This window comes from Monodon monoceros, unplaced genomic scaffold (assembly GCF_005190385.1).
Source record: "Monodon monoceros isolate NGI ecotype Baffin Bay Population unplaced genomic scaffold, NGI_Narwhal_1 Super_Scaffold_3, whole genome shotgun sequence".
Classification (NCBI taxonomy): Eukaryota; Metazoa; Chordata; class Mammalia; order Artiodactyla; family Monodontidae; genus Monodon; species Monodon monoceros.
Genome location: NW_021703780.1, coordinates 99936960 through 99951919, shown reverse-complemented (window position 1 = coordinate 99951919; position 14960 = coordinate 99936960). Strand labels below are relative to the sequence as shown.

Here is a 14960-nt window from a genome sequence, read left to right as displayed (position 1 = left end):
TCCAGGGACCCTCAGGGTTGCTGGCGTGCTTGGCATCTGAGCCTAGATGCCAAGCACAGCTTTGGCTCCCCGCTGGCTTCTGCTCCGATCAGACCAGCTGGACGCTCCTAAGGGCCTGTGTCTAAAATCATCTGATCTGATGGATGATTTTCCAAGAGGAAACTGGCCTGACTCCCCTCCCTCCACGCACCGCCATGTTCTGACCGTACACTCAACCTCGATTTCCTCATCTGTAAAAAGGGTCTAGAAGTAATCATCCTTGCCACGCTTGTCTCACAGAGCTGGGGGATTCGTGCGACACGACGGAGTGGCAGTGCTTCCTCACAGGGCACGGAGCACGGCCTTGGGAGCCAGACCGGGTTCTGGAGTCGCGTGAGCACTTCTGCCAGGCAGGCGGCACCCAGAGTGAAGCTGCCTCACTGATTACGTATCTCGCGGGAAATACACGCACAGGCAGGTCCCCTCCCACTTTCCTTAGGCATGGACCTCTGTGGTCCCTCTTGAGGTGGACATGAAGGTACAAGGGGGACCTTCCTCTCCTGTTATGTGACCGGCAGAAAAGCACCACTGCCAGCACCATGGTGAACGGCCTCGGTGCCAGGGAGACGACGGGGTTGGGGGGCCTGTGGTACTGGGGGGCACCTCTCTATCAGTGGGAGGTTGGCCCTTATCTCTTGCTGGTTTTGCCGTGTGGCATCATGCCATGCATTCATACTGGGCTTTTAGACAAAATCTTCCTATTTTTAAATGTTGGCAACAAATAAAAATTGTTTCAAAGCCCTGAGTGAGCCAAATAAAACACCTCTGTGGGCTGGATCCAGCGCCTCTAAGTTTCCGATGTGCTCAAAACCCATCTGCTGTCAGCCAGGGACACCGCGGCGCACAGAGGTTAGACGACCTGACTGAGGTCACAGAACTTGGCAGCTGCAAAGCCCTGTCTTTAATTTCAGGATAGGTGTCAGAGCTTGCTTCCTTTGTTTTCAGCTAGGAAGAGCATGTATTTCTGTGTTTCTATGTGTGTATTTGTCTGTGTGTGTGTGGTTTGTGTGTGTGTCTGTGTGCGTGTCTGTATGTGTGTGTGCCTGTGTGCCTGTGCAGGCGGGGGTGAGGGGGGTTGGCAGACAGGCGTTTCTCTTTGAAATCTGTTTCTTTGCCCCTAGTGAGGTATGTGCCTGGTTTAGAAATGGTTTGCTCCTTCCTGAAGAGGGGCCTTGAACCCATTTCTTTTCTCATGATACTTAGGGGCTGCTATCAGTTTTTCTTTGCAATTTAGGGGAACCCAGACATTACTGAGCCCCAGATTAGCAGAATGGGGTCCCTGAAGCTAAAAATGCTCTTCGTTGTTTTTACAGAGGGGCCCAGAGGGGGCAGGGGTGGTAGAGAGAGACGTGGGTCGAGCCCTGGGCTGGACAGGGGTGGCTGGGCTCGGGTCCTGCCTGGTCCGAGTCCTGCTGGGTGCCCCCTCGAGGGGATCTGAGCAGGCCACCTCCCGTCCTAAGGCTCGGTTTCCATCAGTGAACGATGGGTCGCACCCTCTGTCTTCCAGGGCACATCCCTCGAGGCCTTTCAGGACCCTCTCCCGCCCACTCCCTGGGACCCGCAGGGGCACTTCACCCCCAGGGCTGCGGGCCCATCTAGGGCAGCTGCACCAGCAGCCCCTGCCCTGCAGGCTTTGTGGGAGCCGGCCTGGGAAGTGGGGAGAGTGTGTCTGCTTCTGCTAAGTGCATCACATGTTTGTGAAATATACAGACAACTAAATGAATGCCCGGCTCAGACAATTTTCCAGCCTTTTCGCCCAAGAAGGCACCCCAGACTCTGAGCTCAGAATTATCTGCTATTCTGGGAACACATTAAGCTACTTCAGACCTTCAGCCCTGTTGTGCACATGCCAGGCCCCCCAATCCTGAAACGTACCCCCTCCGTGAAGCCCTGGGTCACCTCATCTCTGGGCTCCCACAGCACCTCATACCCCCAGCCCCAACGCCCAGCCCCCTGACATGTGCCCACAAGGCCCCTGGGAGGAGCAGGGCTGCTGGGTTGGCCTTTGCTCTCCCGCTAACGGTGGCTTCTGCCCACCCGTCCTTTACCTGGATTTGGATCTCGTCAGAGAGTTCTTTGGCGAGGCCCAGCAGCTGCCCGGCTGTGGGGTCCTGGGCCTTGACCACCACCCTCAGCCCGGTGCGGCCCTTCACCCGGCCGTGCACGTTCATGGCGAAGTTGTACTGCGACGGCAGCCGGAGCGATGCCTGCGACAGATGTCAAAAGTGTCCCCAAAGGGCAGAGCCGGACAGGAGCCCCAGACCCCCTGCACTGCCTGAACGCTCTCATCCTGCTGCCTTCCCGCCCCGTCAGGGCCTGCTACCTGGGGGCTGCAGCCCGTGGCCACCTCAGCACGAGCGCAGGGCGCCCCATGCTGCAATTCATGTTCACAGTAGCCTGTGAAAGAGGCTAGGCCAACCAGCGTTCTCACACAGGACTTCTCAGAGCCTCGACTGGGCGGGGGGTCAGGCGAATCACCAAGAAGATGTTAGACTTGGGGTGTTCCCCCCCAGAGCCCCCGTCGTGGGCTATCTGTGAAAAAGTCACACGTCCGGGTACCACGGGGACAGTCTGGGGACAGGACTCTGGTCCCATAGGGTCGGGGGGAGGCCCTCGTCCTGCACTAGATGAGCTTCAGGCAGCCTCCAGGAGACCCCCATCCCATGCCCGGCCCCCGCCCCCCCGTCCATGGATAGGACAAGAAGAAACCCCCAGCACCAACCCCACTCGGGTCCTGCGTGACCAAGGCCCACACGGGGTGGCAGCCGGTAGTCACCAGGGCCGGCACCCAGCCCATAGCCCACTGGCTGGGCGACCCCGGGCGCGTCCCCCCTCCTCACGCATGGGCTCCAGCTCATACAAACGGGGGCAGCACGTTCTCTCCAGCTGAGACTTAGGGAGGGGCCGGGGACCCCCTAGGGAGGCCTAAGGGGACAGGGGTGGGGTCCTGGGATAAACCTGGAGAAAACCCCAGGGCTGCCAGGCGCCATCTCGGAAAGGGGGTCAGAAGCTACAGACTGGGGACCCCGACCAGGACCCCAAGACGTTCTGGAACTTCTGTGACGTCCCCACCAGGCTGTCGTTTTTGCTGCCTTCCGCTAGCAGGTCACTAACTAAGCCCCTGTGCAGCACAGCTGGTCGGCAAGAATGTGCTTAAAATGAAAAGGCTGCGGACTGTCCTGGGAACTGCGATGGGGGAGCTGGGCGGCCGGGTTCCTGGACACGAGCAAGACTGAGAGGCCGGGAGGGATACCGGGGAGGGACAGTGTGGCCGCAGCCTTGGGAGAAGGAGTCAGGGAGCCGCGAGAGGGCGTGAAGCGCAAGACACGTGGTGAGAACCCTCCCACCCCAACACTGTCTGGGATGGAGTCGGGGGACTCTGGGAGGGCGGGTACCTCGTGGTGCCGCCCCCGGACGTCCAAGATGTCTCGCTTGGTGACAGACCAGTGGAAGGTCAGGCCCGGCACGGCATTGCCGAAGGAGAAAGGGTTCTGGTTGTTGGTGATCCCGGTGACGTAGACAGGCATCTGCAGGGAGAAGCCAGGCCCGTGACCGCCGGGGTCCAGCGGCCAGAGCCCCACCCCCCGGACGCTCCGGGGCACTGCCTGAGCTGCCGCCCGCTGCTGGGTGCTTCCCCGTCTCCGCGGGGCAACGGGAGCCACACTCAATTCCTCCCTAAGTAGCGGCAGGCGCAGCATAGGTCCCAGGAGGCCTGACGAAACAGCAAAGGACCGAGCGGAACACAGCACCAGCCCCGCACCTCCCGTCCTTCTTGGGCCGCGCGCTGTCGCAGCTCGGCTGGGAGACCCCATTCCTAAACAACTGCCTCTAGCTCTGGGACACCTGCAGAGCCCCCAGCCCCCACCACACAGCTTACCCTGCTCCCCTCTTTCTCAGTCTAGCGGGGGTCCCTGCTCACGAGGGGTGGACTCGGTCTCCGACAATCTGAACTGACCGAGCGCCGACCAGAGGGAGCATGTGGAGGTGACGCAGCGAAAGGCAGGGACGGACCTGAGCCAGGCTGTGGGTCGGCGCCCCGTCCCGCCGCTTGCCAGCTGTGCAGACGCCCTAAGCCTGCCACGTGCACTCCTCCTCTTCTGTGACACGGACGTGACCCCGGAGCTACCTCTCGGGGCTGTTATGTGCACCATGTGGACTAATACACAGAAAGCACCGAGAAAGCTACACACCGTCCACACACCGGCTCCTGCGAGGTGCCAGGTGCTATTCTAGGTGCGGGAGGGCGACAGACTGGTGGAGACACAGGCATCACCTGCTGACGGCACCCACACGGGGCGACAGGCGTAAGCGCCGTGCGTAAGAGGAGATGGCGCCGTTGGGGAGAATGGCAGGGAGCCTTTGGGCTGCAGCAGGAAAGGCAGGGGAGTGAAGCTGGACCCCCGGGGAAACAGGGTTCAGCAGGTGAAGGGCATGGAGAACTGTCCCAGCAGAGGGAACAGCTCATCCTGAAGCAGAACTCAGGGCCTGACCCCTGCCAAGAGGCTGCTCCGAGAGCTCAGACAGGAGGGCCTGCAGAGGTTCCCGCCTCACCTGGGTCTCCGTCCTCATCCGAGTGATGGGGGCACGGATCCTCACGGCCTGGAGCAGCAACACCTCCACCTCCACGAGGTCCTAGGAAAAGGGCTTTGGGGCTCAGGCTGACTGTGGGTAGGCGCTATGTGCTAGTGACGGGAGTTTCGGGAAGGGACACCCCTCCCCCAGGAAGGAGGCTCCTGCCAAGGCCAGCTCAGAGTCACGTGGTCAGAAGGCACCCATAATGTTCCTCTTGCCTAGGAGGCCTGGCTTTGCGGGTGGCTCGCCCCACGTGGAGCTGGCTGCTGCCTCTTCCCTGCCCCTGGGGGTGCCAGCCTGGTCCTCTGAGCCTACAGACCTGTCCGATCCAGATGCTCCAGGTCAGCACTGCAGAGACTTGGGGATACTGACCAGGGACTGTTCCTCTCTAGGCCAGGCAGCCCTCACAGGACAGGTCTCCAGACCTCCCAACCCCAAATCCAGCCTGTCTGTCTCTGAGCAGAGTACTGGGACAAATGCAGGAGCCAGGTACAGTATGATTAGAATAGACTATATCCTCCTTCATTCTGAATTCTATACTCCTGTTAATTTGGCCAAAGACTAACTTTACTGGCTTCTTTGTAGCGCTGCTGACACATGCTGAACCCAGGCTACTAAAACCCTTAAGCCCTTTTTTCATACACTCATGTGAGCCCATCTCCTGTGCCTTGTGATATGGGCTAACTCCTGGCACACAGTAGGTGCCCAGCTAGCATCCCTTCCCTTCCTTCCCTTCCTCCTTCTCACCGCTGTCTTCCCTTGCTAGTCCTGGACTATTCCTCGGCTTTGGGAGCTGATTCTTAGGGTGACCCGAATCGCACAGATGGAACCGTGAGCTTCTGACCAGAGTCGCATACCCTTCTGGGACACGCGGACCTCAGGGCCTCAGGCTGAGCCCCCGCCTGCCTGGGCTCAAGGAGACGCCTTTCAGATGGAGCTGGCGGTGCAGCCTTTCCATCTACCAAGGGGCACCGGGGCCTTCCCCCGGCCCCTCCCCCAGCCTGCCAGATGGGAGACGCAGAGAGGTGGCCCAGTGAGCTCAGCCTAGAGAGGAGGGTGGCCAGGAGGGACTGCATGGCCTTGTGTCCTCTAGACCAATCCCCAGCCAGTTGCTGTGTCAGCTGTGTCAGCCACGCGGGCCCCCAGGAGGAGAAAAACAAGCCCATTCCTGAGGCTGCAACCCTTTCTTTGGAGAGGAACAAAGCAGGGCCTCCTTGTTCCTTAATTTTACTCTCACATGCCCAGTGGTTTCTCGTCTTTATAAAATAGATAGGTAAACTTGGAGTATCCACCCAGTGATTCAAAAGGACTTTGTGGCGTAAGCCGGATACTTGGAGAGAGAGTGGAACTGCTGGGAAAGGAGTAAATCGAGGCACTCAGTGTCGGGTCAAGGTCAGCCCCACCCCCTCCAGAGGGTCCCAGCGCCCCAGAGCTGTGTGTTCAGGTGCTCCTAACTCGGCGGTGCTCCCGGACCGCTGTCAGGAGCCCAGTTCCTGTCCACAGCCATACCACCCAGGACAAAACGCCCCCTTCGAGCCGGGGTCCCAGCGTGGCCTGATCACCAAGCCGACGCTCCCGCAGGTCACAGCAGGCCAAGGACACGGGGAAGAATCCAAGCACCCTGAGCTCTTCTCAAGAGGGGGACATGCTCTGCCCCGTCCTTCCCAGAGGCCCACGGAAGTGCCTGCCCCTGGGAAAGGCAGAAACGATCAGACTTAGAGACACCTGCTTTCACCTGCTTGGAGTCAGTGCCACCGATATGGGACAGGGGGACCCTGCTGGGTGAGGCTTCCCCTGAGTCGGCCTCCAGCATCTCTGCTGACCCAGGAAATTGGTCAGGAAATGTCCCCCACTCCAGCGAGGAGGCGGGGGAGATGACTTGACTTCTAGCCGAGCAAAGATACTGGCGGATGACTCAGGCTTTCTTTTTCTCTTGGAAATATAAATCCAGGTCTGAAACACTACTGGTGTCCAGTTACCCTCGTGTACAGCAGCCAAGTCAGCACATGCCTCCAAAAACATACACCATAACCCAGCAAGCGTGTCAGAGCCTAGAGCAGCCCAACTCTGCTAGGAGAACATCTCCAAGCCCAGCTGGAAAAGAAGACCTGAAGGCGGGAGAGCTCTGATGCTGGCAATACTAGGTCAGGTCCTAGAGCAGCCGTGTGGTGGCCGTGGGTCACTAGCCCGTCCCTCGGGCCCGCCACCTGCACACGGGCAGAGCAGAGGGTCCGGAGAGGACTCGGGGAGGCACGTAAAGCAGAGTCTGCTGTCACAACGGCTACTGTCAGCCTGCACTGGAATGGCCCCAGGGCGTGGGGCTTGGGGACCCTGCCCCTTAAGGAACAGCCGGGGAGCCTGAGTCTGGAAGAGGGCAACCTCGGGGGTACGAGTGCAGGGCTGGCCCTGGTGGGGGTAGGTGACAGGCAGGGGCTTGGGCTCAGAGGGCAGAAGCAAGACCCTGGGAGAGGGCGGCCCTTGGCAAGAGCCCCAGCCCATCAGGCAGGGCTTCCTCCCAGGTGACCAACCCCACCAGCTACCTGGGGAGCGGTGAGCCTCACCCACGGGGCTGTGTGCAGGGCAGATTCGGAAGGTGCCCGCCGCAGTGCAGCCCATGCCCTTACCTGTGACACGACGACGAGCCTGCCGCTCTCGGCATCCACGGCCTGCACGACCCCCGACACGGCGCCGTGGCCCACGGAGAGGCCTCGCACAAGCCCGGTGCTGCCCACCAGCGCCACGCTCTCATTGCTGATGGAGAAGAGGATGTTGGACTGAGGCTGGGGGCCGCCCTCAGAGGTGATCTGGAGGGAGAAGAGCAGCGCCCGTCAGCCCGTCCCCCGGCCGGCCCACGCCTCACCCTCGGGGGCAAGGGTGCCAACACCCCAGCACTCTCCACAGCTCGTTCTGAAGCCCCAGGCAGGGGACACGGCCGCGGGTGGGGGCGGGGTGGGGGCGTGGCCTTTGGTTCCTACCTGCATCGTGGCCCCGATAATCAGCGTCACCTTCCTGGGTATCAACCTAAACGGGGGAAAGACCTGGGTGTGGAGACACAAGGGAGAAAGGGGCCCGTTGTGTGCCAAGCTCCTGTAGCCGGACACAGTCACATTCAATTCCAGAGAAGCACGGTGCGCAGACATCACTCCTCTGAAGGGGGCGCCGGCAAGCGCCTGGGGTCCCGGCCAAGCCTGGGGGAGCCCGAGCAGTCCCCACGAGACCTCATCCCACCCCTGGGCCTGAGGATCTGCGGTTCTCAGGGCCGTGTTCTGCTCCTGTGGAAGCTACCTGGGAACTGTAGAAATGCCCACTCCCCGGCCTGCCCCGGCCCTGCCAGTCGGAGGTGGGGTCCTGCAATGTGTTTCAACAAGTCCCCACGAGATCTGACACATGTCCAAGCTTCCAACCCACTGCTTTCGAGATTTCCCCAACTCCTCTTTGGAAGGGGTTGTCTCTCCACTAAATGTCTCCAGATTCCTACTGACTAATTGCCTTAGAAGAGCCCTCTACTTCGACGGCCTCAACGTTTTCCAGAGGAGGAAAGCAGGACTCGAGGGGCAGGGACGACGATGCCCCCGTCTCTGCAGCAGTGCAAAGCCCCCAGGTCCTCCTCCTGTACCCCTACAACCCCTGCTTTGCCGTAAGGTGTGCCAGTCGGCCCGGGGCTGCTTTGTGCGTGAGGAGTAGTCTCCGTATGGCTGCGTCATTTATAGGCAGACAGGACTTTCTTCTCAGCAGTAGAAGAAAGGTGCACTGCCATCTAGAAGCACCAACCACATCCGCCAACACCAAGCCCACCGGCCCTCTGTGGCCGAGATGGTGGAGGAGGGGGCAGGACCAGTTTAGTGCTGCCGAAGAAGAAACTTGGACACGACTTCCTGGCCCTGGCGGCTGTGGGGCTCCCGTCACAGCTGAGACGGTGTCGGGGCCCTGGAGCTCCCTCACCCAGAACGGCTGCTCCCGGAGTTCCCTCGAGGAGCGCACCGCCTCTAAGGCCCCGACTGTCAATGGGCACCTCTGCACACGAGCCCAGACCGGTCCGCACTCCTCCCCAGCCACCCCCTTGCCGTGCGGCAGTAGCTCCCCTCCCCTGAGCCACACCACACCCCCTCCGTCCCGGAGAGACTGAAGTAACCCAGGCCCCTCCCTCCTGTGGCCCCAGGTCCCCGGGACCAGTGAAGGCCCCCTTTTCATCAGAGGACACAGTAGGGCAGTTTAATACGGCCCCTCCACGTGGCTTCCTGAGCTGCCCCTAAAACGCCCAGCCTATCACAAAAAAGCCCCAACATGCAACGGGGGCTGGGCCGAGGCCATGAAGCATGAAGAGGAACAGCTTTACCTCAATCTGCTGTGGGGCTGAGTTGATTCTCTGTCCAGCCTTATCGGTCACGGTTGCAGTGAGACTGGTCTGGCCAATGGCCACGCCGTGGACGCGGAACACGGCGGTGTAGTCGTCTGGGGCCTCGTCGAGGGCCCTGGAACAGAGGGAGGGGCTGGGACTTCTTCCCCCGACAGACCTGTCGGCAATGCCCTGAGATGCCCTCCTCTGACCCCTGATCCTGCAAGGACTCACACCAACGTGACGATCTGGGAGGCTGCCCGGAGCTTCAGGTCCATGAAGGCCAAGTACTTGGCCAGGAAGGGCTTCTTGTGGAAGTCCAGCACGCGAACATATGCCTTGACCGTCTTCCCAATCTCCACCTACATCAAGGGGGACAGAGACTCAGGGGTGGCCTTCGAATGACCAATGCCACCACCTGTGGTACCCTACGGCTCTCCGCAAAAGCATCAACAACCTCAAACCCACAGACCCAAGTTGACCTTCAGGCTATCAGCCCATCAACAAATGAAAATCGGTCGGTTACGTGCTTTCTGTATTCAAGAGGCCTCAGGGATACGTCGATGCGTAAATGACACATCCCACTCTGAGAGAACTAACAGTCTTGCGGGGGGGGGGGGAATAAATTAGAAGTATGGGATTGACAGATACACACTACTATGTATAAAGTAGATAAACAACTGGATTTACTGTATAGCACAGGGGCTATATTCAATATCTTATAATAACCTATAATGGAAAAGAATCTGAAAAAGCATATATATATGTATAACTGAATCACTTTGCTGTACACCAGAAACTAACACAACATTGTAAATCAACTGTACTCCAATAAAAAGAGAGAACTAACAATCTCCTTAGAGAGATAATCCATAGCTTAGAATAGCAACAGGCATACAGTGGGGGTTAAAAAAGTGCTCAACGACCCAAGAGTTCATACGTGGCACATAATATATACAGTGAAAACTCTGGGAAACATGAGTCAGAAATGCTTAGTGAAAGAACTCAAGTCTGGAAGCAAATCACCAGAGGAAATGAGCTCAGAGGAGGACTACCTGAGGCTAAGAGAATATTGACTTTTAAGGAGTCCAAGTTGCTTGAATGTCCCCCTCTAACTACCAACTATTCTCTCCCCCCAGGAAGACAGGACTCCGACAGCATCCCTCTTTAAGCCTCACTGCAGTTACTTCAGGTATTTGGAGTAATATAAAATCCCTCTTTACATTAAAGAAAAGCCTAGATCTATTATGTATTCATTTTGCAAAAGCACTCGGCATTAGTACATCTTATTCATTTGCCACTGAAATTTCTGAGAATCCAAAACGTACATACTGGGGAGAAAATTCACATTCAGCAATGCATGTACCGGGCTGGTTAGTAACTTGCACCAGTCAGAGGACAGGAATTCCCAAGCTGCAGCTAACATGGGGACAACTTCCAGCGGGATTTACAGCCAGGTTTTACAGGTGTCAACTGAGATGAAGACGGATACCCTCGGAGGCCGCTCTGCACTGAGCCCAGAATGCTGGGTGAAACAGCACTGCGAGCTGCAGGTGGACAGGAGGAAAACACCCCCTGAACCCCCATCGTTCTCCAGGCCTCCGCAGGGAGGGAGCCATATCGGGAAGTTGACACTGACCTTGTCCACCACGCGGATGTACAGCTCCTGAATGTCCGAGACATAAACGTCAGCCTTTGCCGGGGCCGGGAAGGCTAAGCACAAGTCGTGGATCATGATGGTTGAGGTGCCGGGGAGCAAAGGGTGCACCTGCAAGGTCAGAGGTGGGTGTGGTTACATAGCTGCTCACGGCAGCAGCCTATCGCCCGTGGGACACTGTCTCCCAGAGACTGCAGACCAGGGCTTGGAAAACCCTAATGTTGCCCTGCCCACCCCTCATCACGAGCACCCACTGCCAGCCAGGGGAGGGGCTTGGGATGTAAAATGTTAGTGCCAGGATAGATTTCAGAGAGCATTTATTTCAACTTTGCACAATTTACAGAGAAGAAAATGGAAGCTGCTTCAAGGTGGGGGTGGTCAGAGCTTGGCAGAGTGAGGACTCACACCCAGGGTTCCATATCTCCTGTCCAGGTCACCTGCCCCTGCAGCTCCCATAAGAGAAGAGCATCCCATGGAGTCTCCTGCGGAACTGCAAGTCGGGGGCTGGTAGAGTGTGAGGCCACTGCTTTCCAAATGAAGCTCTCACTGAGAAACCCTAACCTGAGCCCACAGACTCTCAGAACCTGGGAGCGGGCCGAGGAGGCCACCAAGTCTTCAGTGCGAGCTCTCTGAATCTTGCCCATCCCCACATTCACCTCTACCTCTGCTGTGTTTGCAGTAGAGCCCTCATAAAATGTTTGGAGTGCAGGAATTCATCTAAGCTCCTGTTTTCCACGCTTTCACTGCCAAAGGCCCCCTTTAAGTTTTCTTCTCTCTCTACCTCCTTCCAGGGGTCCCACCTTCAGAAGAGTCTCTCCCCAGACAAACTGCATCATCACCACTCTCTCATGTTGGGGACGGACTCGCAGTAACTTGTCATATTGCTTAGGCGTGCATCTCAACTGAGTGGTCTTGGGGGCTGGGCAGGTGGGGGCATGTCATGGAGCTAGTGGGTGGGCCCCGCGGCTGCCTCCCATCCCTACCTGGCCCTGGCTTTGCTGCCTGAGATTTGTGGTCTTATACTCACCGGGGGTGGGAGATGGGCGGTGGGTACAGTGAACTGCTCAGTGTTGGCAAAGCTACAATTTCAATGTCAAGAACCTGTGGGGGATAAACGTCAGGAGACAACCAAATACTATCCTATTGCGCCCAGGTTAGAAGCCTTCAAAGGCTGCCCAGGGTGAGCCCACATCCTTAACACATCCTGTAAGAACCTGGCACGATCTGGCCCTTGCCCAGGACTCTGGTTTCACCGCAAAACACCCTCCCCCATGGCCATCACACTCCAGCCAGCTGGCGCCTGTCTACCTCCTCAGGGCTACACAGTCCACCTTTGAGATCTGGGGGCTTGTCCTCCCCCTGTGTCCACCTGCTGGCTCCCACCCTCAGTCCCATTCAAGTGTCCCTCCTCGATAAAGTCTCCCCTGATCCGGAAGGTCGGGACCTTCGCCTCTCTGCTCTCTTCTCCTGCTGCAGCTGTACCACTCTTCCCTCCAACTTGATGTAGACCTCCCTGTGCATCCTCGCCCCAGGCTGTCTTCTCCCCTAAGGCAGCCTCAGGACCGAGCCTCACACCCGGCCGAGACTCGGCCTCTGCCCAGCGTGTTGAGTACACTGAGATCCAGGGTCACAGCTCCAAGTCGCTGGTTAACGTAAGGAGACCTGCACTTCCACCAGCTCAGCTTCAGTCCTGGCTTTGTCAACACTTGGGAATTTTTGTAAAAAAGGGGTCTGCAAACCCAGGTACCGTCATCTATTTGGGAAGTGCTGATTCTGGCCCACATCCTTCAGTGAACACATGGGGAGACAGGCCCACCCAGGGTGGGAACCCAGCCTTGAAGGGGCGGCACTGGGGAGGGAACACGGTGCCCGAGCCCCCAGTTTAGGGCTTCTTCTCCCACACTCAGCCACTTCCCAGAGCTGGATGCCACCAGCAGCCAGAAAGGAACCATTGGGCAGGGGAGGCGGCAGGGGCTTGAGAACTTTGCCAGCAGCACTGGGCTCACAGGCACATCCACAGATGAAGGGGGCCCAGGGTATTTCACACAAGGACTCAAGTCACTTAATAAAGATTCCAGAGTGGAAATCACGCTGGCGCTCCGAACAACGGCTGTGTAGTTTGACCCAGGGCCACGCCAGCCTGGTATCAAATACGCCGAGGACTGGGGGCTGGAGGCCACAGGGCTCCAGTTTTGCGGAGGACGATTCACTTGGCTTATTACACATCCCCCGGAGAGAACCCATTTAAAAATCACAGGGAGAAGCAAGAGCTCTAATCTGATCCTCCTGCAAAAGTTGCCGCTGTCAGGAGCGACGCGTCCTTCATAACACAGAGAAATGACGCGCTCACTGTACCGACGGGGCCAGACCCGCGTGGGCGGCGCATGGAGGCGTTCCCTCTTCTTTTTCTCTCCTTCGAAAGAGCCACTTTGTGCATTTTAAACAAAGACATAAATGGCGGTGGGGGAATCGATTCCTTTTCCGCTTGATTTCCCAGCAGCTGGACGTCCAGGCGCCTTCCGGATGATGGAGCGGGAGACGGCGTCAGGCTGCCACCCACCAAAGGGCCACGTGGCCCGTCCGCACATCAGCTCCTGCCAGCCCACTGGACAATGAACAGTGCTTTACGGGCGTGCCCACCCGTCACTCCAGAGACAAACCACTGGAGGAAACGAGGGGACGTGCCGGCCAGCAGGTGGCACAGGGGTGGGGGTGGCGGGGGAGGGATCCTGTCCACCCCCCGACCGTGTATGTGTCACCACCCTCTTCTCCAGGCTCCAGACCCACCTGCTTCCTGACGGACGTGTGAGGGACGCACGTGCAGGAGGGGAGGTGGGTAAACCCATGCCCAGCATGAATTCTCGTTCCCAAGGGGTAAAGGTGCCCACTGAGAGCCCAGGAGAAGTCCTGTCATCTCTTTGGAGACGGGAATGCATTATTGTGCATTAAGATGCCATGTGTGGAGCCAGGGGCCGCTCTGCTAGCGCCCTCCACCTGCACCCGCCAGGCCCCGAGGGGCCGCTGCGTCATCACGGCCCCTCGCTTCCCAGGGCCCATCACACTTCACACTTGTTCACTGACAGGTGGCATCTACAGAGGAGCAAGGACCCTGAAGATACTTCCGAACATCACTGGCACCATCCGCTTCCATTTCCCATGCGTGCCCGTCAATGTCTCATGGTAGCCAGGCCGTGCCATGTGAGAGGGTGGGGATCCATGCCCCCGGCAGACATGGACGCCCTTGAGGCTGGTGGGGGATGACCAGGGTCACACTGAGATAAGAAACTTCATCCAAGGGTCCCAGCCAGCCCGGAGGCTTCCCGCAGGTGAACACACCGCAGGCGGGACACACCTGAGTTCACACCCCACGGCTACCACTTACCACCTGCCCCAACCCAAGGAAGGACCCCCTTCTGATGCACCTCCTCAGAGGTACAACGTCACCGTGACCATCTGCATATCCCAGGACCCAGAGAGGCCCTGTCTGCTCCCCGCTGAATCTCTGGAGCCTGGACCAGGCCTGGCAAGTGACGGGCACCCACCTTTGCAGGGTGAATGCGTTAATGAAAGGCGTGAGGGCTCAGCACACGCTAGGTTGCTTCCCAGCTGCCGATCTTATAATCACACAGCTTCTGCGTGGAGGGCTTATTTTGAAATGTAAAGAACTGGTGAGAAGAAAGAAACCCTGAGTTTAAATCAGGTAAATGCTCCTAGCCATGTAAACTAGCCAAGAAGGAAAGAGAGGTGCATTGCAGAGGGTTTGGGTCCGTGTGAGCCTGCACAGCCCTGGGTGCATGGTGGGGGCATAATCACCCCACCACAGTCCCCGTGCAGTGCGTGAGCGCCAGACTCCCTTCCAGAGACGCTTGGAAGCTAACACACACCACCAGCCGTTCTTGCCTCCAAATGGGTATCAACAGGAAAGAAAGAAACAATTCTCTCTGAGCTAATTGAAGAAATGTTGTGGGCTTCCTCACCTCTGTGATTAAAGGAAATGAGGATGCTGCTAATTAGCAGATGGAAAATGCCATAGAAACGTGTAAACGTCCTTCAGAAACAGCCCTCCGAGAAGCTGCAAGGAGCTGTCATCGGCTGTCAACACTCCATGAAAAATCCCTCCCACGCTTTACAGAAGAGGCAAAGGGAACCAGAACCCGATCCCACCTGGGGCCGCAGTGGTCTCTGTACAGGCCTGAGGTGGGGGAAGCAGAGAGCCTGGCGGCCAAGGCGCCTCCAGGACACCTTCTGGGCAAACACGATCCTGGTGGATCGGGCACTGAACGTCAGGCACAGCTGGCACGTCCTGAACTCGGTGCCAGACATGTCCTGGGGTCGTGTCTGCAGTGGGGCACTTAG

At 58.2% G+C, this 14960-nt stretch overlaps 1 protein-coding gene across 4 annotated transcripts in view; it reads right to left on the bottom strand.

The window, feature by feature from the left end:
* The window catches only part of NUP210 (nucleoporin 210), a 100472-nt gene that overhangs the window by 17380 nt on the left and 68132 nt on the right, over positions 1 to 14960 (bottom strand). For all 4 annotated transcript variants that reach the window (XM_029242459.1, XM_029242462.1, XM_029242461.1 and 1 more), the window contains 8 exons: positions 10587 to 10715; positions 9182 to 9309; positions 8948 to 9083; positions 7587 to 7649; positions 7236 to 7415; positions 4591 to 4671; positions 3435 to 3566; positions 2088 to 2246 (listed from right to left, as the gene is read on the bottom strand). In XM_029242459.1, the coding sequence (XP_029098292.1) occupies positions 2088 to 2246; positions 3435 to 3566; positions 4591 to 4671; positions 7236 to 7415; positions 7587 to 7649; positions 8948 to 9083; positions 9182 to 9309; positions 10587 to 10715 (1008 nt within the window). The remainder of the gene's footprint in view (positions 1 to 2087; positions 2247 to 3434; positions 3567 to 4590; positions 4672 to 7235; positions 7416 to 7586; positions 7650 to 8947; positions 9084 to 9181; positions 9310 to 10586; positions 10716 to 14960) is intronic.